This window comes from Sesamum indicum, linkage group LG1, assembly GCF_026168435.1.
Source record: "Sesamum indicum cultivar Baizhima isolate 11 linkage group LG1, ASM2616843v1, whole genome shotgun sequence".
NCBI lineage: Eukaryota > Viridiplantae > Streptophyta > Magnoliopsida > Lamiales > Pedaliaceae > Sesamum > Sesamum indicum.
The window spans coordinates 1032565-1056564 of NC_142657.1; the positions used below are offsets into that span (position 1 = coordinate 1032565).

At 33.6% G+C, this 24000-nt stretch overlaps 3 protein-coding genes and 1 pseudogene across 6 annotated transcripts; 1 reads left to right on the forward strand and 3 right to left on the reverse strand.

The window, feature by feature from the left end:
- Positions 1-484: 484 nt before the first annotated feature.
- Positions 485-3657, reverse strand: LOC105164417 (Major facilitator superfamily protein). 2 transcript variants are annotated; one of them, XM_088884404.1, is made up of 5 exons: positions 3225-3657; positions 2417-3099; positions 2212-2316; positions 1314-1484; positions 485-1168 (listed from the first exon to the last, which is right to left on the reverse strand). In XM_088884404.1, exons 2-5 carry the CDS (start codon positions 3095-3097, stop codon positions 572-574), a joined length of 1554 nt encoding a protein of 517 aa, XP_088740530.1. In that variant the 5' UTR covers positions 3098-3099; positions 3225-3657; the 3' UTR covers positions 485-571. The 2 variants fall into 2 exon arrangements, with proteins under 2 accessions (XP_088740530.1, XP_011081396.1); XM_011083094.3 differs by having other exon boundaries at positions 2417-3657.
- Positions 3658-3805: 148 nt separating this feature from the next.
- On the reverse strand, positions 3806-6679 carry LOC105164488 (phospholipid hydroperoxide glutathione peroxidase 1, chloroplastic). The gene is made up of 6 exons (XM_011083169.3): positions 6271-6679; positions 5318-5394; positions 5113-5174; positions 4855-4973; positions 4609-4776; positions 3806-4052 (listed from the first exon to the last, which is right to left on the reverse strand). Exons 1-6 carry the CDS (start codon positions 6538-6540, stop codon positions 4023-4025), a joined length of 726 nt encoding a protein of 241 aa, XP_011081471.1. The 5' UTR covers positions 6541-6679; the 3' UTR covers positions 3806-4022.
- Positions 6680-9293: 2614 nt separating this feature from the next.
- LOC148789305 (uncharacterized) lies at positions 9294-10480 on the reverse strand (annotated as a pseudogene).
- Positions 10481-16201: 5721 nt separating this feature from the next.
- Positions 16202-23668, forward strand: LOC105164559 (putative protein phosphatase 2C 60). 3 transcript variants are annotated; one of them, XM_088884007.1, is made up of 11 exons: positions 16202-16515; positions 16875-16997; positions 17557-17620; positions 20039-20147; positions 20802-20955; positions 21040-21165; positions 21342-21465; positions 21733-21809; positions 21987-22039; positions 22675-22729; positions 23243-23668. In XM_088884007.1, the coding sequence occupies exons 2-11, from the start codon at positions 16881-16883 to the stop codon at positions 23447-23449; spliced, it is 1086 nt and encodes a 361-aa protein (XP_088740133.1). In that variant the 5' UTR covers positions 16202-16515; positions 16875-16880; the 3' UTR covers positions 23450-23668. The 3 variants fall into 3 exon arrangements, with proteins under 3 accessions (XP_088740133.1, XP_011081574.1, XP_020552923.1); XM_011083272.3 differs by having other exon boundaries at positions 16202-16511; XM_020697264.2 differs by having other exon boundaries at positions 16202-16511; positions 16879-16997.
- Positions 23669-24000: the final 332 nt, after the last annotated feature.

Here is a 24000-nt window from a genome sequence, read left to right on the forward strand (position 1 = left end):
GTCAATGTAATTTATTTTTTTAACATAAGTAACTTCCTGTTTTAATTAGACATATTAAAACAGTTTCAAATTTTTTATTTTAAATCGATATTTTATTTTAAATTAATATTTTATTTTAAATTAATATTTTATTTTATACTTATATTATATGTAAAAGAATATTTCATTAAATATATAAGTAAATATGACACACATATATAAAGTAAAATATCAAATAAAATACCAACTTAGGGTAGAGGATTTAATGGGTATTACCAAAGAAATTATTATTGTTGACGTCGTATTTGCATTTAATATATGTTAAAGATATAAAATTCGCCATATCAATATATTTAAAAAATATATTTTTATACAGCATAATTTTAGGGAGATATTAATAATTTTTTAAAGTATTTATAATTATGACAAATTTCAGAGAGCTCGTTGTAATTTATTCTAATAAAAATAATAATCATGGAATACCAACTTTATTACAAGTACCATATGCATGAGAGGGGCTTTTATCATTGATCTACAAGTAAATTTTTTGTACAATACAAAACAATGTCATAGTACTTAAACATAAAAAAACTCAATCTTGTGGCTTCTTATTCAATGGGACCATTTGTATGCTCTCCTCCTCGTCCATATTTTTACCATTGTTTTTTGTCAAGACATCCGGTGGGATTAGAACCTCAGAGGGATCGGCGTTTGGTACTAGAAAAACCAACCCCAACGTCGAAAGTCTGAGTATGTTTCTGATCAACACTGAGAGCCACAGGTTCTTGAAATCGGTCCTGGTTACGTTCAAGAGATGAAGAACCACTCCCCCACCCCATTTGGCGGTGAGCGAACCAAGACTGTCGATGCACATCAAGAGTGCAAAGAATGTGCCCTCGATGCCCAAAGGACATAGTTGTGAGCTCAAGACTATCATAGGCATCCACCGGACTTTGCCCACGATCCGTGAAACGCATTCTTCCATTACTACAAAGACGTAATCTGGGACTCCAAGGGCTAAGTTCCATCGCAGAATAAACACGAGATCGAGCATCCCTGATACGCCGTACAGGATTTGTGCAAAGCAGAGCAAGGCCCTGAAAGGGTAGTTCCTGAGAGTTTTGTGGTAGATGATCACTCCAACTATCGAGGCCATTGCACCTATTGCGTAGATCATCCCGACAAATTCCTGTACCAACGGATTGGGAAGTTTCACATGGTTATTAATCAAGATATTGGACAGCGAATGAAAATAACGTAAATTATTAAACCATACAGCAACTCAAGCATCACATATCGACTATCGCTCCTTCACCAAGGGTGTATACGTGTACCTTGGAGAACGCAGGGCCGGCTTTGGGATCGGTATACCAGTAGAATTGGCCTTCATGGGTGCTGATGCTTAGGGCTAAAGATAAGTACATATAGAGTGAAGGCTTCCACACCTGTGGGAATTGTATGGTTCTCAACATCCCCTTCACAGCTTCTCTCAGCTTTTCTGTTGACTGCAAACATAAAACTGAACTTAATTACATATTGGGACATAGTTCTTGCAGCAGTTGCAACTATTAAAGTAGCACTAATTCCAGCTTTCACACTGTTGAATGAAAGTAAAAAGTCTGTCCGAAAATTACAGTACAGGTCAAAATTTCAGTACTAATTACCTCTCATGTTCTTAAATCGAATCAATCATGAATAACAATATCTACAACGGTGGGCGGACAATTTTTTACAAAATGATCTCGACTTTAAGATATAGGACGAAAAATAAAAAATTAAAATAAAATTGGCTGGACATATTAAAAAGAATATGTATTCACATTCTTCAAGTCTAATAATCAAGAACCAACAAGAATGTGGGGTTTGGTAAAAGCCCCCTCGCCCAGTAGTCACTGCCCACATCCCAACTCTGTACATAGCTTTTTCAAACAAGAACAAACATGTGCTTTGCTTCGATAATGCATTTTTTTTTAGATTCTTATAGTTAGTGGCTAGTTAGATCTCTTATATATGTTGTAATAATTATTTACGGGGAAAGAGGATTATAAATGAACTAATCGATACAGCACGAAACTAGTTAGTAGTTGTTTATGATTTTCATGTTATATATAGTAGCGTCAATTATTCGAATTCAGTTCCCTCATCTCAGATCAGTAACTTACCGTACGTTTCATTTCAAATATATATACATGTGACTTGTATACATGAAGTGGAAATTTGATTAGTTCTAACCTTGTTCTTTTGGACATGAAGGTCATCAGTTGTTCTCAGCTCATAGATCACAAAGCCAAGCACAATTAGGGTAGCTGGTGGAATTGCTAAAATCCCCAATGCAACCTACAGAATATGTGAAAATTTTAGTGTGAAAAAACATTCATGTATGTATATATTTAGTGTTCCTAAGCAACATATGAATGATGAACAAATATTAAAAGACCTGAGCTCCAAGATGATGAACAAAAAAACCACTGGAGGAGTAGCCTAAAAGAGCACCAGCTGATGAACAGAACCCACAAAGGCTTTGCATGTCAGCTGCCAGAGACCTAATCTCAATACTATTTCTTGCAATGCAGGCATCTATGGTCACATCTGCAATGGCCACCCCGGCCGTCACCCCTATCAGACAAGTCAAAGCTAGAACCACCGGCAACTGACCTCCGGCAGCCACAGACAAGGCGGACACCGCCCCGACAATCCCAGCCATCACAAAATATGGCCTGCGGCGATACCCTTTCACCGGAAAAACATCGGTCAAGAGACCCCAGATGGGTTTCATCACCCATGGAATGTAGTATAGGCCTACAAAGAGCTGCACAGCTGATGGTTGCAACTTCTGGACATCTTTCCAGTAGTAGTCGGAAACGACCTTGAAAAATGACCCGGAGAAGCCCTGGTTGAGGCCGTAGACGAGCATGACTCCAAGAACAAAGGTGGGGTTGAGCCTGGAGGAGAGCATTTGCAGCCATTGCAATGGCTCAAGAATGGTTGATGATAGAAAACATGGTCTCCTTGAGCATTTTTCTGAGCCATCGTCGTAGTTATCCTCCTCCTGTTCTTGATCTGTTTTGGTTAAGGGTTTTTGTGATTGATCTTGTTCCATTGGATTGAGATGTTGCATTTCTGAAGGGCACATAGTTGAGGATGACCATGGATGTTGGAGTAGACCATCAGGATGCAGTTTGAAAAATCTTCAAGAAAATCAGTTAGAGATGTCTAATTCCAAGAGCTGGAGTATTAATTTTTACCTCGATCACATCATCGTCAACTTGTAATAGAATAATGTACCTTCTTACATCTGCAAGTCTAAATTATCGCACAACGGACATACATATTAGCAACTTGATGTTGTATTATATGTTGCATCGGTCTTGACAGTGGGGTCGGGCAGCTGGTAATACTTTATTTAATCCAAATAAACTGTTATTTTAACATAAATTAATATTGAGTAGCACAGTTGCAATACATCGGTGCAAAATTTTATTTTAAAATTACAAATAAATTCTTTTTTATCATTTTTATTATTACATTAAGTGGGAGAAAATAGAAATATGTAGTTAGAGAGAGAGAGAAGAAAAAGTAGATGAGATTCAAAAGTCTAATCTGGAGCTACTAATTAATTCGGATTGATTCCTGCAAGTTGCAACAGCAAGATTTTCAACAGAAAGTGTTCTCTTTTTGAAGTGAAAAAGCAACATCTTAGACTTCTTAAGAGTAAATAAGAATTGTTACTGTGACCAATTGACCAACCAATACCTCATATCTTGGATCGCTGCAACTCCTGGAAATACTCCCTGCACTAGTTCCAACTGGTCTTAACACATTCTGATCACTAAAAAATAACCAATCTGGATTGAACATCAACAACATATCCTGATATCCGGCTTCAAATAAGATATATACACTAGTAGAACAGAAATTTCAAATGTTTTCCGATCACTCATTTATTCAATGTCCGACGAAAATGTACAATATAAGACAGCATAAATCCAAAACATATCCTGGTATACAAAAGCTCGTCCTAGAGGAGTAGACATATGTGGAATTCATGCTGCAAGAAGCTTCTTAATATCTTTCTGCAACAGGCAAACAAAGACGAAGAACAGTAAATACCGCAGAATTCATGATGATCCAGTAAATGATTAAGAGGGAAAAAAAAAAAAGATCAAGAAAAGATGGATTAGTGAAGTAACCTTTCGGGTATATTGCAAATTTTACTACAAATTCACAGGAGTTAAGGGAGTTCATTTCCATTTCTGGAGTTCGTAGTTAAAGCAAGAACGAAATCCATGAGAGACATATTTTTGGTGCATTCGATAAAACCACTAATCACCATAGTAGAAATTCACCCATTGATTAGACGCTTAGCTAAATAAAATTATGGTGCGTATATGATTTCCCAGAAAGGACTTGAATTTTTTGCTTCCAAGTCATTCTTTATTGAAGTTTCCTTTTGCTTCCCAGTCATTTGTTATTCTATGGAAACTTCAAGCTACAAATGGCATTCAAACCTTTTGTCTTTAGGTGGAAAATGGAAGTCAAGAATCAAAACATAAAATTCAGACGATCACGATCCTCTATTACTATTAAACATAATGTTAGGAATAGGAAGTATGATGGCAAAAGGTTTACCTCTATTTGGAAAGGGGAAGTTGTTGGTGGATATCTTTCAACAACTTTACCATTTTTGTCGACTAGGAATTTCTCAAAATTCCATTTAATCAAATCACCGAGAAACCCTCCAGCATTTGACTTCAGGAACTGATAAACAGGAGCTGTATTTGGCCCATTAACATCAACCTGCACTAGTTAAGTCTTAGTAATTGAGTTAAACCACTGTAATCAAAGAGTGTAAGCGGAAAAACCAATCAGAAGTACCTTATCAAAAATTGGGAATTCTGCTTTATATCGTGTACATGCAAACTGCTTGATTTCTGAATTTGATCCTGGCTCTTGCCCGCCAAACTGATTACAAGGAAACGCCAAGATTTCAAATCCTGCATTAATGTTGAATTATAGTTTAATTAAACCCCAGATAACACTCTCAGAGAACTTTAGGTACATTTGATGAAATTCAAGAATGACTTGAACACAATTAATTACGCTGTTAATTCGATTAATTAACCAAAATCTCACCTTGAGTTTTGTACTTCTCATAGATATGAGAGAGCTCTGAGTAATTTGATGATGTCAAACCACTGCATTCAACATCAATTAACTAAATCAGTTCAAGTTGCTTTCGCGACAATAATTGCAGCCTCAAGAACAACAGCCAGAACCAAAATCATATAAAAATATAAAGTGATTAGACAACTCAATGTAGATTGAAGAGAGGATATACCATCTTGAAGCAACATTTACTATTAAAAGTACCCTTCCTTTGAATTTGTTAAGTGCAACATCCTTCCCATCAATATCCTGTTGTCAGTAACAACCATGAGGACTATTTTTAAACTGACAAAACAATCTATCATCTCTCAGATGAAATTAAATATGTTCAGTTGAAAGAGTAGCTTATCAATGCTCCAACCAGTATCATAATTAAGAGAACAAGGGGAAAACATTGATCAAAACCGTGCTTTTGTTCACCTATTGAAGAGTGCAAATTTATATCAGTATCATAGATATTCGACAGGCAGTTAATTCCTTGGGCTTTTGCTTTACAAAGGAAGTTCATAACATGGGGAACGCCAAATTTCCTTTGATGTTAAAGGTTCCATAATTGCTCGTAAAAGTTCAAAAAATAACTATGATAAGTGTGGCAACCAGTGTCCACCTGATCTGCTACAGTCACTTTTCGCAGCTGAGGAACTTACAATGTAGAAAATGATGAAATGAAACCAACTTTAATCTCTTTGCACCGTAGGACCAATAATTTAAGGAACTTACAAACTCAATCAAATTGGTAATAGTGGAACCTAAAATTAGGTGCAATTTTATCAAAACATTTCAATGGAATCCAAAAATTGATTGAATTCTGGAAACAGATGTGAACGGTAAAACGAAATAACCCAACTCAACATGATTATACCTAATCAAGACTATTTCCAATCACTCTATCCTGAAACACTGGTTTGCCCAAGAGCATCAACAAGTTAAATCCCCTGAAAGGGAGGCAAAACTACGGGTGCATAATCTTACTCCATTCTAACTGACCGATTTTGTTTTCTTTTTCCTTATCAAGGTCTGTTTTCCCACTGAATTTCACTTTCATAAAGCACAATCAAACCAACCACTGCAATTGCAAGAAACATACGGAGAACAAAGGTCGATACATGGTGAAGAAAAGGTTACCTTGACAGTAAAATCGTGTATCGTCTTCTCAGTAGCAGCCCTGGCATAAACAGTAGCAAAAGATCGAGACTTCAAGGAAAACCCAGACAGAATTGGGGATAAACTCGAGAACCCATCTCGGAAAAACGTCGATTTCGACGAGCCAAAACTTGCTCTATTGGACAAATCAAGAAACGCCATACAAGCAGAATTGGAGTTTAACTGCAGCTTGGCCTGCGCCAAACTATGCAGAGGCGCTGACAGAACTGAGGAGAAGGCCATGGAAGCCATTGTTGACAGCTAAGGGTTCTGAGCTCCGAAGGCAGCGTGCAAAAATTATACACAGTTGGTGTACGTGGATTGATCCTTAGACGTGAAACGATCGTCCTTTTTGTTGAAGAAAATCCTGTTAGAATGGGAGCAAATGTTCCACGTGGTCTAGGAATCACACCTCTCGTTTATATATTTTTTGCAAAATTATACTTCTGACCCCACAACTTTCAGGTTATTGCATAAAAGTACTCTTATTTATTCATATAATGTGTATAATTCCAATTTAAAAACACTTTATCTTAAAATTAGTCGCGAGATCCATGTCTATCTAAAATATAATACGTGCAACTCACATGTTATAATTTTTTAATTAAAGACTTTATATTTAAATATTGTGACAGAAAATATCATAAATTTAGAAGAATTACAAAAATATACTTATTTTAGAACACAACCACGATGATCGTGCACTGATTCCTGCATTTCTTAGTCCATCTCTTAAGTATCGAGCGCTCATCAAACACTTTCTGACGTCTTGTTGGATTTTTTTGTAACCTTTGATGTTCAAACCATACCATATAAAGATCGATGCGTGTCTGTTTCGACTCCCAATTGTTATAGTGTTTACAGTGACAATGTACTCGATATTGTCAAAGAGAAGGCCGATGTACCTTTTTCTCAATATTAAAAGATTGGGCGAGGTGCACATGCAGTTTTCCAGCAAGAAGAGGGAATTCCAGAAAAGAAAGTAACTGAAACTGCAAAATTAAAAATATGCAAAACCAAAATGATTCCCTAGAAAGAAAATGACCAAGGATTCAAATAAGGGGACTAAAAAGCATTTAAGCCGGAAAATTATATGATGAGTTAAAACTGAACAATTAATATTAAAGGAATTTGGTGAATAGCAATTTACCCCTCTATGATATTAAATACGAACACATTACCCCTTATGAAAAAAAATATAGCAATTTATCCTCTTGTATTTTTTAAAATGAAGCAATTTATCTCCCTGTATAGGGAAGTAAATTGATTCATTTAAAAATCATAGGGGGGTAAATTGTTGTATTCTTGGTGTTGCTGCTTTGAATATAGAGTAGTGTGATTCTCTTGATGCATACAGAATCCCATCTGCTAGTAACTCTCTGCTGCAATGTACAAACTATATTTTACGTCGGTTCACATTTTTTTAATTATTTTAAATTCATATATGCATACGCTTACACTATAAAAAAAATACTTTAAATGTAAATGTAACCTTAATTTCGCATACATGATATATACTACATAATTTGAAATAAATCCTAAGTGACATTTTTTGAAAAATATAAACAAATCATAACTATGAAATGGGTGATATTATATTTTTAGTCCCATAAAATAGGGGTTTAAAATTTTTAATTCTGCACTTTACGGGATTTTTTAAAATGATCCAAAATTGAAAAAGGATCGACACATTTAATTTTATATTTTATGAAATTTTCAAAATGATCCAAATTAAGATAACCAGATAAAATATTTTTCTAGTCCAATAAAATAAGGGAAAAATGCGTGCCATCCCCGTATGATAGGAAATGAGTAAAATACCCACTCTGTATTAAAAAAATATCAAATTATCCCCTTGTGTCTTTAAGAATAAATTAATTTACCCCTGATTCTGAAAGTAATTTACACCCGTTTTAGGTGTGATTTTAATTGATCTTTACGAATAAAATATTATTTTATATCTAAATATAATATATAATAATAATATTATATGTAATATTTATAATAATATATATTTTTATTTTTAATAGTAAAAAAAAATGAAAAACACCAAACCCCCTCCCCCACCCTTTCTTCCCAAGTCCCCTTTAGTATAATGTAGACCATTGATTTTGTTAATTCAATTTAAACCTCAGATTCAGACAGATCCAATAGCTATTAATAAGGATTTAAGTGTAAGTTTATAATTAAAAACAAAAAAATAAAATATCTAAAAATAATGTATGAATGATACGAAATCGCATGAGAGGCTTATTTGCTTTATTATGAAAAATATAAAAGAATAATTTACTATTTATCTTTTCACATGGGGTAAATCTTCCCGTGCATTCCAACACCTTGATTTGAAGGAGGGAAAAAAAAGAGGATGACTAGACTTTTCAGTCTTGACAGCTCCTCCAACAAAATACTAATATATTATCCTCTCTTTTTTTCTAATTTTAAAAATTAAATTTAATAGATTATAAAAACTTCAATAAAAAATTGAATTCTTAAACAATACTTATTTCATCAACATTCTTCCACACATTATTCAATCTATTAAGTCCAATTTATATATATTAATTGTATTTCCCCACTGAAAATTAATTTTTCTAAAAATCAATCCAACACAATCCTTTAATTTTTTTTTTAAAAAGAAAAGCTCGTTGTCTTCCGAATTAATGGTTTTAAAGTTGCTTTTTTAAAAAAAATCAAAGAGGTTTTTATTTAGGAAAGCTTTTTTACACATTATTATTTTTATACGAGTGTATGTTGCATTTAATTTCAAATTCATTAAATCAAGTGCAACAAGTCAATCAACATTGATTCATAATATATCCATGTGAAATAAGGAACAAACACAATTTTACTAAAATTCGAAGTCATGGTAATCAAACGTACAACGTCTAATGACTATACTACTGTACTATTGTATTGTTGGATCTATTAGTTACATTAATCCAAATATTCCTAATCTTAATTTTCTCAATCATGGTGTGTAATTTTCTTGCAACACCGTTCATGCACTAAGAAACTCTTCCAAGTCTTACAGGCTCTAAATCAGACCTGAACTGGAAAACATCACGTGCATGTCTCAACTTATGATCCAACTCCACCCTGCTCAAACTATCACGCTCCCCAAATTTATAGAACACCACTTCTTGAAACCCCTTCAAGAACGCAATTCCAGCATTGTAGAATCCAGCAAGAGAAGGATACTGCACATGCTTCTCAAGATTTCAGTATCGATCACGATCACCTCCTTCTCCTCCCTGATCCACTCCATCATCCCATTCGTCCGGCTGTCTCGCGTCGGCCATAGCGCCATCCTTCCCTCTTCCATCAAGAAAGTGAGCCCGAGCCTCCCTTTGTACTCCACCAGCCGCTTGCACTCGTAGAGATCACTCTTCTGCACTACTTTTTCTGGTAGAGACAACTTGTAGAGGAGCTCGTTGGCTTCATGGAAGGCGATTACATTATCTTTGTTCGTTAGCCAGTAGACAACGTTGTTGGCAGTGACAGAGTCGATTATTAGCTCCGTGTATCAAACCGTTATGCTTTCTACTTCTGTCCATCTCCAAGCTTTTGAATCAAATATCTCGCATCTGTATGTGTAGTACTCCTTAAATGATCTATAGGGAAAAAGAAAAAACGTTATAAAAAAGATACAAGATTCACGTATTCAATATTCGATTAGAGAGACAAGAAAGAGAGTGGTTGCTTACTCTTCAGTGCATCGCGATAACCTGACAATTTTGTATCGAAAAGGATCCAATTTCAAAACCATCACGGCTACAGAAACAGTTTCGTAACGAAGTTTTGGATTAGGCAAAGACTGCCATTATTGAGTAGTGGGCTTGCAGACGTAGTAACGGTAGTTCTTTCCGCTTCGTCTCACACAGCACAAGATCCCATGATTGCATGATGCCAGGATCTTCATGTCATCAGGGAATCTTGCAATGGAAACATTGAACGAGGTGGAGCTATCAATGGCTGCAAACATGGAGAACTTATTATCTATCATGTCCTGTATGAAGAAACCTGACAACATTCTTGATCTACGACAGAACAGAGGCAAGAAACTCAACTCGTAGATCATCTCTTCCCATCTCTTGCAAACTAATTTGCATGTGTCCAAGGTTTTCAACGATTTCAATCGGGTTAGAATGTCAAATACTATGTCGTCAGAAAGAGTATATTCTTGAGAGCCCATGTCTGCAATTTCTGAGTTTTTGTAAGAATGGAATGGGGAGAGAGATGTGTGAAGTGATGAAAAGAGAAGAATTAGGGAGTTTATATATATAGGGTTCGGTATGTATTATGTATTTGTAGTAGAATGAGACTTGAAGTTCAAGTAGGGGAAAAGTAAAATATAAATGGGAAGTTTGAGTTAGGAAAGGACTTCCAAGAAGGAATTTAATCCTAGTTCTGATTTGACATTGACATGGATATATCAAAACATATAAGGTAATTACATGACTACTTGGTCATGTATGTATATGTGTACTTATAACATATCACGTGTCAATAAAATTTTAAATATAAATTTATTGAAAAAATAATTGAATTTTTGTTAGACTATAAATCACAACGATTTTAAAATCGTAATAAATTAAAACTTAACCACTACCAAACAAAATTAATGCGAAAATTAAAATTTTATCATGATTAATATAATATTTGATATATATAATTATTGACAATTGTAAAGTCGTAATTAATTTATGTTTACAACTAGAGCAATAAATGGTAATATTTGCGCCCCTGGTGTTAACATGCGTCATCAAAATTGTTATTCGCTCTGCTATCCCAAATCTCCCAATCTTGTATCATCAATTAATCAATTAATATTAGATACGTGTATATATATATATATATATATTGTATAGATTACACACATATATATCGTCGGCGCCAGCCCCCGACCTTCCCCCTCTCCTCGATCGCCTTCCCCTTCACTGCTCCCCCCCCCCCCCCCCCCCCCAACTTCCCCCTTTGACCGTCGTCCCCCCCCCCCCCCCCTCGCTCTCCCCTCGTCATCGGCGTCACCTTCCTCTGTCCAGCTCCACCTCTCTCTATATATACACATTTATAATTTTAATTAATAAAAATATATCATAAAAATATTTTTTATTAAATTTTATGTAATTTATATATATTATAAATATATGCTTTTAATCAAGACCGTTAATCAAATTTAGTATAATTTAGACCATTGATCTTGTTAATTCAATTTAAGCCTTAGATTCAAACAGATCCAACAGCTATTAATAAGGATGTAAATGTAAGTTTATAATTAAAAATAAAAAAAATAAAATATCTAAAAATAACGCATGAATGACACGAAATCACGTGGGGGGCTTATTTGCTTTATTATGAAAAACATAAGGGGGTAATTTACTATTTATCTTTTCACAGGGAGGTAATTTGCATTTAACCCCATAAAATAAGGACATAATTTGTTTTGGTACCATAATTATGACACGTGTCGCTTTTAGTCCCATAAAATTCATAATCACGTATTTTTAGTCTCAAACGATAGTTAATTTGATAGATTTTTTTTCACAGAATTATTTTTTCTCATTTCATATATCACATAAGAATAAATTGTATTTAACCTTTTTAAAATAATATTTCTTGTGTAACAAAACTTGTGTGTATGCTTTTGTTTTCCCCTTAAAAATTTCATTCCTACCTTTTTTCTCCAAGTGATTTTATGATCTAAACTATAAAGAAAGCGTGACGGAAAATAAACCCTATTACAATAGGGAATTTGCCTTTACGTAATCCTAAAATTCAAAATTAAAAGTTGTGCATGAATTTAATTCTTTTCAGATTTTTAGTTTATTAGATCTTATGTATATTTATATAATCACATCAATTAAAAGTGTACATCTACATCTTCAATGACTTTTAGTTTCTAGCTTCAAACAAAAAGTTACATAAAATACAAGACGAAAATATAAAATTAGTCTTACAGTTCTGAGTCATTTCGAATTTGATTCTATAATTTATAAAATTTTATATGTAACCCCATATAAAAATTATAAAAAAAAAGGCCAAAATGTTGTCAAGAAAAAAAAAAATCCTCCTACTAACAGATGTTGAAACTAACAATTAATCTTTTATTGACCCACATGCACGTTACTTTCATGTAGGTTTGCCACCGTTAGTTTAATGTTTGTTAGTATTTTGGACCATTTGGATGTACCTTTCTTCATAATTGGACCACTTCTCATTTTCCTCCTTTTCAGCATTGGCTCATCAGCTTCAAGTCTTCTTAATTTGGAAGGGCTGCCCACTCTCTTCACAGCCCTTGGTGGCACTGATGGATTGATTGCACTCTTCTTCTACTCTTCACTTCCGTTGATTGGCAATATGCTATGTTGATAGGCTTTCAAATATGTTTGCACCCTGTAACATTGGTTTGTGTATTTTTTAAATTCCTCTCCTTGATAGAAAACGACACTTATAACATGTTTGTAAGGTATCCCACTCAAATTTCATTTTCTACAACTACATGTCCCATTCTCAAGGTCAACACTATATTGTGTTCCATCAAAACAGGAGACTTGATAATGCTTATCATCAAACTTAATGGGTATGCAATCACTAAGTTTTTCATTGGTCTTTTCAATAATCTTTTGAATTTTAGGATACAATGTCCATTTTCATCTTTTCAAAGCCCTGTCTCTATGTACTTGCAGTCTTTTTATTAAATATTCCATTAGATATTGCCAAGATTGGTTTGTCCCTTGCTTTTATAATGTTGTTGTTGGGGCATTCACATGTATTATTTAACAGAATATCACAATTAAGATAAGTGTAAAAGTGGAATCTGCTCCATTCTTTTAAATATTTGGCATTAAACCATGCATAAGCCCCTTCATCCAACATTCCAACTCATTCAATTCTTGCATCATTTGATTAAATCGATTAACTGTTGTCGCCTTGAGAGCTTTCCATAACCAATTTTTAAAGGCCAAACCTCTAATACCATAAATTTTAAAATTTGAGTGAAGGTGCCTAACACAAAAACTATGTTCTGCATTAGGAAACAATTCTTGCAAAGCACCGACAAATCCCTTCCATTCATCTGATATGAAGGTGTACTTATAATTTTTTTTTAATGTGCAAATTCATTTTCAACAAAGTTAAAAATCAATCCCAAAATTGGTCAATAATTCAATTTCAAATCAAAGTCCATAAAAAAATAGGGTTTACCTATTTTTAAAATAATAAATTTCCAATAAATCCATCCAAAATTTGGGCCTTTTATGCATTTTAATGAATTGATATATCCAAGATAAAATAAAAAATTGTTCTTTTACTTTGAAGTAACTCATTCGATCGGTGCATATTTAATTATAACCGATTAGGAAATTGGTCCATAAAAAAGCCCATGATATTTGAACCAATAAGGATGAGCTACAAACCGAAGCCCTAGCTTATAGCTATATAAGCAAGTCCGAAACTATCTACCACACTGAAGGTTTGCAATTGCGTGATTCCACGTTTTTTTTTGTATCAAACTCTCAAAACCTTGATATCATATTTTAAGATAGCGTGCGTTTGCTCCTAGAAGTCGGGAGGAGATTACACATTTACATCCAAAATAAATTTTCACGCCGTAAATCAAAATTTAGTAAAGAAAATCATGGGACAATCTTCATTTGAGCAGAGATTGTAACCTTTCAATTTAAACTTCGAGAAAATTTATTTGTCAATATTTTTTTATCTCTTAACTATTTTTTCCAAACTCAAAATTTGTGTTAACACAAATATTCGATTATAATTATCTTTTTGATCCTATAATTAAAACTCCTCTTATATTTATAGTCCTAAACTTCACACATTTGATCTTGAGAGCCACATATTCGGCCTTCACATATTGCCCCTCTTATTAATATATAATTTTTCGCCAATTTTCTTCTCATAATTTTAGTGAGAAAAGATAAGCAAATTATCGAAAAAACTACTATCGTCTATCGTTGGCAAATTTTTTATTTATTTCTGAATAATTTTTAGAATAATACAAAATACTCATTTCGATGAATCTTTTTGTTAATAACAAATATTTTTGTTCTTATTTGATGAATATTGTTACTAATAAAATTTTTAAATTTTTTATATATTTAAATTATTTTAGTATAATATTAACTTTGTTTATTTTTTAATTTATGTCTGATTATTCTTATGTAATTTTATTAATTATTACAAATATTTTATTGTGTGGCTGCCACGTGGACAGGCACATGTAGTTGTGAATAAGTTATGTAGGTTGAAGATTTGTTTCTTAGCACATAGGATCTCTATGTCACATGAATTTAGGTAGCACCAAACTAGTCCCCACATTCTTAATTAGTAATTCTCTGTCACAAATATATAATAAAAATAGAGAAAAAATAGTCCCTTTAAATTTGGATAAATTACAACCGTCTTTTCTGATATTCGGCATAATTATAAATATCTTCTCATTTTTTAAAAAATTAAAAATATTCCCCTGATTTTAATATCCGTCTAACAACGATCCCATTCCACTAGGTTTCCGTCCAATTTTTGTGATAAACTGACTAAAATGCCTTTTAAAATTATAAATTACAATTTTATATATACCCTCAATTTTTTTTCACATTTTTTTTTTCAAATACTCTGTTTATTCTTTTAAAAAATTCAACAAGAATAAAATTATAATGTTCACTTCACCGTTTAGGGGTTACATAACTGTATTTTATTTGAGAGAAATATTTATAATTTTTCAAACAACGAGAGGATACTTGTAATTATACCAAACCTTATGAAGGCAGTTGTTTACCCTTAAATCTTTATTAGGATGAAGACGGTAATAAAACCAATCTTTATTAAAAAAATATTTATTTATTCGAAACTCTTAGGAGGTTGACCTTTCTTTTTGTTTAGATATAAAAGGTTAGATGACTTCCACTTATAAATTGCTTATACAGATATTTACAAAGTGTTAGTAAAAAAAGTCACTGCATAAGTAGAAAGAATTAAACTTGCAATTATTTAATAGAAAATGATCCGTTCTTACCAATTGAATTGACAATCGTCGCGTCATTTATTTATAGTAGAATGCAATGTGGTGTTTCATGTTTGTACAACAGGATAAATGTATTTTTTTATCATCGAATATAGACATTAATGCGATTTTGAATCTACAACAATTTAAGGTTGTAATTTTAATTTTCAATTATTAATTTTTTTGACATTTTTGGTCCTTCCGTTACTTTTCTATTAAATTTAACGGAAATTTTATTTAAAGCGAAAAAATTGCTTTATTTTCTCCTTTTTTATAGTGCTTTCGAGTTATAATCTAATGCACATTCTTTTTCTATTTTTCTTCAAACTTCAAATGAGAATAAATAAAAGAATAAAAAAATAATAAGCAACAATTTTTTTAAAAGTTATCGACAAATTTTCTATTATTGACAATATTTTGTTAAGATTATTTAAAAATTTTTGTTGTTTAAATTTATTTCTTTTGGTTTATTCTCTTTTGAAAATTGAAGAAAAATAGAAAGAATAAGCGTATTGGATTACAATTTAAAAAACACAACAAAATGGAAAGAAAATAGCGATTTTTTTCACTTTAAATGAAAAATCCGTTAAGTTTAACGAAAAAGTTAATGGAAGGACAAAAAATGCCAAAAAAAAATTAAAGTTTGATGACTATTACAACTTTGATTATTTGAGAACTGATATCGCATTACTGATTATATTTGAGAAAAAAGAAAGATTTATCCCGAAATAAACACAAGAGTGTAGCGTTATTTTTTTCTTTTGATTTGTAACAGGAAAATTGCAATGAGTAGTGATCATTTGTTAAAAAAGTGGGTAGTGTTTATGGAGAAAAGTTATCTGATTATCTTACCAAAATTAGCAACGAATTTCAAATATTTGGACTTGGGAAACGGCAGAATCTCTTCAAGACTCCAGAAAGATTTTTATTTTTATCATCATGCCTATAAAGTAACAGCACACAGATTCACAGTTCTTACAAAAGTGTCGCCCTTTACAGACAAAACTAGTTTCTTCTCTCTCTTGATATCGCCACTCTCTCTATCTTCAATCCCCTCATCTTCTACTTCTCATCGTGAACTCTGGCAAGCGTTTCTTGGGCTTTTTTTGATTCCGATATTGGCAAGGACTCAAGATTTTGATCCGTTTGTGCTGCCTTTCTAGATCAAGATTCAAGAAATTTGTTCGGTTGATCGACTGGGCGAGTAAGTAGGCAACTTCTTGAACCCTTTGTAGATAACTTTTTGCCATTCTTGAAAATTCTTGCATTGTTTTTGTGGGCTGATGATAAATTATTGTAATATGCTTCTTTCTTGAATTTTCTTTTTCTTGAGTTTTGATTGTGATGGATTGGTGATTTTCTTGATGTTTTACTACTGTTGATGGTTGGCTTTGATTCTTTCAAGGTATGCCAAGATTGATTTCCTTGTTTCACTTACTGTTTGATACTGGCTCTGAGGAGTTTCTGCTTTCCGCATATGAATTCATTGTCTTCTTGGATGTTCTAGTTGAAATTTTAGCTTGAATGGTTTTCTTTTTCCTGACATTATCTGCTTGTTTGATGCAAGTTAGAGATGGGTATATACCTCAGTACTCCTAAAACAGAGAAATTTTCCGAAGATGGAGAAAACGATAGGCTGAGATTTGGTCTGTCGTCCATGCAAGGATGGCGTGCTACAATGGAAGATGCTGTAAGTAGTCAATCGCTTTTGATCTTCAGGATGCCTAATAATGAATTGGTAGTATGTGCGTTTTTGTATACAAGTGGATCACTTCCTTATTATGTGTGCAACACCGACTTAGTGCATATAAAGAATGCACTTGCAAGAAACAAAATATAGTTTTGGTGCTACTGGCAATTTTAATTTTACATGTTGCTGTTGTTTGCTTTTTCGTTGATGAAAATATGATCCGCTTAACTTGAATTGAGTTAGTTCAATACGGGGATTCCATTTTTCTATGAAGGCTCAGTGCGCTACACATTCTACAAGGAAATATACTTCCTGAATCGATGATAAAGTAATATATTTATTTTCACTTATGCAAAGATGTTTTTGGTTAATGCTGTACTATGGTGAAATACATATTTCTGTTCTTTGTTGTCAGCTTATTTTTATGTGATTGGTGTCAGTATAGGTGGATTTTATCATTGATGATTAACTAATCATGTCTTGCCCTTGTGGATGTAATGTTTTGTTACTAAAATCAGGCTAGTTATCACTAAATATGACCTTGTTATTCTTTTTTTAGCATGCTGCAATTCCCAATTTGGATAATTCCACCTCATTCTTTGGTGTTTATGACGGCCATGGAGGTATGTTCATTTGATCCACCTGCTGGTAATTTACATAACCACTTTCCATGTAGAATTAAGATCATGCATGAAGTTGCATCTACAATGTGGGCCATCTTCTGGTGTCGTAATTCAAAATCTATTTATGATTAGATTCTTTGAACTTTTTGCTGGTAGTCAATTCTCTTACATTTTCTTATAGCTTTTTGCTGCATGTTTATGATGTTTTTCCCTTTTTGTTATTTTGAATTCTTTTTTGCTCTATTGGTTGGCATGTTCTACGCTCATTTATTTTCCTCCTTGGACTTTCGGATGTTTTCTAATAATGTTGCTTTATTTAAGTTCTTTTGTGTCTTTAGTGATGATCCTTCGGGAAAAAGGAGCATCCTTCTTACGCAGCATTTAGCATACAAGTACACAATGTTCGTTCTGGAAAACCATCTTGTGTTTATGATGAAAGTTCGAGGAGGAATAGAATAGGAATGATAATAATACATAATAATTCATTTATATCGGAACGTTTATAATAATTTATATTGAGTAGGGTTTTGGCTACTAGTTTAATTCCATTAGAATTGTTCATTGTAAGCCTATAAATACATGGGCTAAACTCATTATCCAATATATTTTGATTATTGAATAAATATTTTCTCTTGAAATCTTCAGATTTAGTATAGTTAGTTTTAGTTTAATTATCCTATATCAATTGGCACTAGAACCAAATTCCGGTTGAAAGTCGCTTCCGCATCAGTTAATTTTCCAATCATTCGGAATTTTTGAAGATGTCGGTGCCTCCACCACGCGTCATCAACACCAAGAAGTTCGCACAACCGACCGTTGTTAAACCACAACCACTCAATCGTCATGTGGGCATCAATAGCATAATGCTTACAATCTTTGCCAATTTGAGTGTCCCGTGTCCTTTGGTAATGATATTCTTTGGTCAGATTTGTTGCAACAATCCCTTCACCCGTTCAATTTTTGAGCTCACTTTCTTGGGTACTCATTATTTCCTGTTCCAATTGATTTATGATTCTCTTGTTTTGGTGATTGAGTAACTTTGCTCTCATGACTCGTTATGATCTTTTCCAACTTCAGTTATCCCCTTCTTGTTTGAGAACCAGATTTACTTTTTATACTAAAAGTTGGTAAAATTATAACTGATGATTTTAGTCGCATAATTGCTGTGACTCGGTCTGCTCTATCATAGCTTGCACTTTTCCCTCTACCATATCCTAATTTTTGTTAGATCACATTTGGTACAAAGAGTTTTCAAGTTAGTGAACATTGCTATGTACCTATTCCGTTAGACTTTTTCAAGTCATGTTTGTGTGACATGTTACCAATTAAGTCTGCGAATGTTTTGCTATGGCATCCTTGGACATCTACTGGTCATGCTCGATATTCCACACTGGATAATACTATATTTTTCACCATAACGGTCGATCTTTCCTATTGCACCCTGCTACACACGACTACAATAGGAATCGTACAGGGTATAAGTGTTCTTCCCTACCATGGTTATTCAAATTGTCCACTATTGACGCCAAAATGACCATAAGAACAAGTGTCGTGCACATATTGTTCCTTTATTAGAGTTTTTCCAAAATCGGTGTAGACCTAAAGAGATTGTCCCTAATTTTGATCTTCCACCACTAACTCTCGATGTTAAGTATCCTTTCATAGAAGCTAGTGTTGACTAAGATGTTGATCAAGTTCCTATCACTGTTGTTGATATACCTATTGCTCATGATCTTTCCATCACTTCTCCAGTCTCCACGATTCTTGTTTCTATTGTCAAAACCACAATTTTTTTTTTATTCTAGACTGAAACATTCTTATTTAATATATACCATTAAATTTGAATATTATATTGATGTCTTATATGGAGGATCTAATGGTTTATCAGACTCTTCCAAGTCTTCTTTGGTTTTTGTCTCTGATGACATACGTGCTCGAGTTACATTCTTGATGGATTTATAGTATTAAGTGTTACACAAATATTACTCATTCTTATACACTTACTCGTTCTCGTTGGTGCTGATTGTTATGCACCCTTTGTGCTACTTCTCGGCCTCGTCGCTGACATCTTTCAATATCAGCTACATAATCACTTTTCGGGGGGAAGTTTTATCAGCGAGGCATAAATGATGGGGACAGAGAAGGAATAGGATAATAATAATAAAAATAACAATAAATAATATATATTTAGATAGGGATATTTATAGTAGTTTATATGGATTAGGATTTTATTTCCTAATTTAATTCTATTAGGATTCTTCATTGTAAGCCTAAAACTCATTATTCTTACCTTTTGATTATTGAATAAATATTTTCTATAGAAATCTTTAGATCTAGTATAGTTAGTCCTACATCAATTTACTTTGGTAATGTAAGTTCATAACAACTCAATATTAGCTGTTGATTTGATCATCACAGGTAAGGTGGTTGCCAAATTCTGTGCTAAGTACCTTCATCAGCAAGTGCTGAAGCATGAAGCATATTTAGCTGGTGATATAGGGACTTCTGTTCAGAAAGCCTTTTTCAGGTGATTCGCTGAACTCTGAATACTGAATAACTTCTTTCCATGATCTTTGATATTTTTGTTAGCGCTGACTCTCAAAGGGCTAGCTAGTGAAGTTGTACAATCCTGGCTTCATTCAGAATTTTTGTTCATTTTACTAGATTAGTTGAAGGTTTCGGTTCCGGTGGAAGTTCTTTTACCAGCGATTCAAAGAGCCTCAACCAAGATCGACCAGTTGCAGCAGTATTCATAACATTAATTTATTTGAGAAGATGATACATAAGACCAAGTTCTGAATCTATATGGAAAATGAAAAGAAACGTTCTCTATAATTGTGTTAGGGTTGATGGATTTGAAAATAGGGATTTCAAATCCCTGATAATAATTTTTTTGGATTTGTTTGGATAATTTGATATTATAAAGGATTTCAAATTCTTCAACTTTTTCATTTTGAACTATGTTTTTTGAAATATTGATATCATTTCAAATTCTTTTGATATTGGGCCATTTGAAATCCGTGCCTTATATCCTTCTATCAAATTCAATTCCTTCCAAATCCAAATTTAGCCGTAAGTATTTTAAAGAGATACTTTGTTTAAAGCATATTTTGGAACTGAGGTTATGAAAAACTATTGAAAGGCTTATTTATCTTAAAGTTTCAGTATGTTGTTAATGCAGGATGGATGAGATGATGCGTGGGCAGAGAGGCTGGAGGGAGTTAGCTGTTCTGGGAGATAAACTAAACAAGTTTAGTGGCATGATAGAGGGTCTGATATGGTCTCCAAGAGGTGGTGACAAAAATGACCAAGTTGACGACTGGGCATCTGAGGAGGTGTTTAATCTGATTAATAGGATGCCTCAGCCTCCGTTGTTCTCATTTTCAACTTAAACATTGACTTAATGTTGCTTTGTACAGGGACCGCATTCTGATTTTTCCGGACCGACTTCCGGTAGTACTGCTTGTGTTGCAATTATTAGGGAGAACCAACTTGTCGTTGCAAATGCTGGCGATTCTCGCTGTGTGATTTCTAGGAACGGTCAGGTAACAGTAAACATGATCGGAATTTATATGTCTCATGTAACTGAAATTTTGTTTTCGTGCTCTGTGGTTTTCTGAAATTTTTGTTGTGCAGAATACATGTATAACAGATAATCTTTTGTTTTCCGCTTTGATGTTCTTACAAGAATGATCGTTTTGGCTGGTTCTTTCTTACTCAGGCATACAATCTTTCAAGAGACCATAAACCTGATCTTGAGGTTGAGAGGGACAGAATTCTAAAAGCAGGTGGATTTATCCATGCAGGTCGTGTCAACGGCAGTTTGAATCTTGCAAGAGCTATAGGTGCTGGTCATTTTTCTTGTGCACTGTTTTTATAATTTCAGTTTCACAGTTACGGGAGTTGGCTGTTTGGTTTGATCCTTGCGCTGCACCATAAAGCTCAATCCGAGACTTTGTAAAGTAATTCAGTCGATAAATTCACTTTTCAATGTAAACCTGATGAATGAGTTAGCTAGATACTGTTTGGAAATCTAATGAACTGTTTTTGCAGTAATTTAGACAATTCTTAATGGGGACAGAGTATGACTGACCACGTTTGGTGTGCTACAGGTGATATGGAATTCAAGCAGAACAAGTTTTTGCCTGCCGAGAAGCAAATTGTTACTGCTGATCCAGATATCAATATTGTACGTACTTCTTACTTTGTACAGTAACAGGTTTCAGTGTTTTTCTGAAGCTCCCAATAGGCTTGGTTGTTTTAACTGAAAGCGTTTTACTCAATTTTTTAATATGTTATAGAATGAGAAGAAATATGAATTCTCGTTTGTTGTAATGCTTCTGATTTCATTAATTTCTTAAACCAGGTCGAACTTTGCGATGACGATGAGTTTGTCGTGCTTGCCTGTGATGGCATTTGGTATGGAGCCGATGTTTTTTTTTTTTTTTGGTTTAATCTGCATAACTTATTTTAACAGAGCACCCTTTATTTATGCCAAAAAGAAATTTTGGCTTCCTAGTAATATACTTGGAACTATTGATGTCCCTCCAATCTCTCGACTCTGTTCTTTCTCATTTTTAACCGGCATAGGTGTAGTTCTGATGCACACATTGGAAAATTTAAAGTTAATCACCCACATTCAGTTTCTCCATGACAACTTTTTCCTATTCTGTTCAGTGAGCTCTCAGAGCTTCTGCTGGTGCAATATATATTTGGGATACTGTACATTTAAAATAGTTGCAGCAGTTCAGTTATTCAGGATTTATTTGTTGTTATTTGAATACAATGTGAAGTACAATATTCGTTGATTTTTCCGTAAAAGCACGTCGTCAGAATTATTGAACTTTAATGGAAGATAAGTCATTCTAGAATATTCCATATGATATATTTCTCCAGCTTATGTATGGCTTATTTCGTCGGAGCTCTAGAGTTGCAACTCTATGCATAATTGTTGTCGTTCTAATGTCGGATTCCGTGTAGTAGTATATGTAGATAAGAGGATTTTTACAGTCATATGCATGGCTAATAAGGTTCCTCTGTTGTATTCTTCTCAGGGATTGCATGTCAAGCCAACAACTAGTAGATTTTATACGCGAGCAGCTGAAATCTGTAAGTCCTTCGGACTGCATTGAATAAATTCATGTCATTGAAGGTCCCTTTGTTACCTTATAAATCAAGCCGCATCGAACTAGAATCTCCGTGGTGTCTTACTATTATAAGGAGATTGCATGACACATTTTGAAGCGTGTGCAGAAAACAAGAATGAAAATTAAACACAAGATACAAAAGTTTTACATTCGGAAAATGCTCCTACGTACATTCACGTCTACACAAGTTCTCTTTTTAGGACATGTCTTTTGTAACTGATGATTATTACAATTGGCAGCTACTCATCAGCTATTTATATTAAGGTATAAGATACGTGTAAAATGTTACAGAAATTTATCCCGTACAACTTCAGCAATAAGATACGTTATTTGGCGAACATGTAACGTTGAGTCAAACTTCACGATCCAACAATTACTTCAATGTATCGCTTTCTTATTACCCTGACCGTATATGCACTGTCGCTCATCTAATATTGATCCTCATTACGTTGCGCGCTATGTTTTTCTCATGCAGGAAAGTAAGCTGTCATTGGTATGTGAAAAAGTACTTGACAGGTGCCTGGCACCTTCGACTGCCGGAGGCGAGGGTTGCGACAACATGACCATGATTTTGGTGCAATTCAAGAAACCTATCCAGTCAGGTGCAACTTCAGGCGACAAACCATCTACTTCTGAGGAAGCGCAAGTTGAGTCGGAGCCTGCGGAGACCGAACAACCGTAATCTGCTGCAGAGTTGTTCATAACATTTGAACCTTATTTGGGGCCGTGTTCAGATGTTTCGATCTTTACATGTATGTATAATTTTGTTGATGCTGCAACAGTCGACAAAAACTCTTAAAAGGTTTGCTTTGGGCTCTTCTTCCCTTTATACTTTGATGAATGTAGCATTGTCATTGTACAGATAATTCAACTCTGTTAAATATCAATCATTAGCAACTAACATTCCTTACTGAAAACTATAATTACTATAATATTGGTCAACTTTAAGGTTATATTTTGTTTCTTATGTACATATTGGATGTAAATTTTGGAAGGGAAGTTTTTGTTATTCCAGAGGGAAAGAATACTATAATTACTAGTTATTCCTTTTTGTTCATTAAAATGAAGGGTAAATTAGGACGAGTTTCTTTAAGATTTGATATAATTATGAATATTTTTTCATGTTAAATAAATTATGCAATTCTTGGTTGGGCGGCTTGAATTGTCAATTTTGTTATTACTATATATTTTTTCTTTTTTTAAATATTTTTTTTGAAATTGTAAAAAAACCTT

Bases quoted from the DNA above. Each gene is read 5' to 3' on its own strand.
- LOC105164417 (XM_011083094.3), bottom strand. From the start codon at position 3,112: ATGTGCCCTTCAGAAATGCAACATCTCAATCCAATGGAACAAGATCAA. The intron at 1,485-2,211 runs GTTAGAACTAAT...TTATGTTTGCAG, and splicing joins TTCATGTCCAAAAGAACAAG to TCAACAGAAAAGCTGAGAGA. The intron at 1,169-1,313 runs GTACACGTATAC...CCGTTGGTACAG, and splicing joins CCGGCCCTGCGTTCTCCAAG to GAATTTGTCGGGATGATCTA.
- LOC105164488 (XM_011083169.3), bottom strand. From the start codon at position 6,540: ATGGCTTCCATGGCCTTCTCCTCAGTTCTGTCAGCGCCTCTGCATAGT. The intron at 5,175-5,317 runs GTATATCCTCTC...TGTTGAATGCAG, and splicing joins GTAAATGTTGCTTCAAGATG to TGGTTTGACATCATCAAATT. The intron at 4,053-4,608 runs GTAAACCTTTTG...TGCCTGTTGCAG, and splicing joins CTTCCCCTTTCCAAATAGAG to AAAGATATTAAGAAGCTTCT.
- LOC105164559 (XM_088884007.1), top strand. From the start codon at position 16,881: ATGGGTATATACCTCAGTACTCCTAAAACAGAGAAATTTTCCGAAGAT. The intron at 20,148-20,801 runs GTGATTCGCTGA...TTGTTAATGCAG, and splicing joins GTTCAGAAAGCCTTTTTCAG to GATGGATGAGATGATGCGTG. The intron at 21,166-21,341 runs GTAACAGTAAAC...TTTCTTACTCAG, and splicing joins TGATTTCTAGGAACGGTCAG to GCATACAATCTTTCAAGAGA.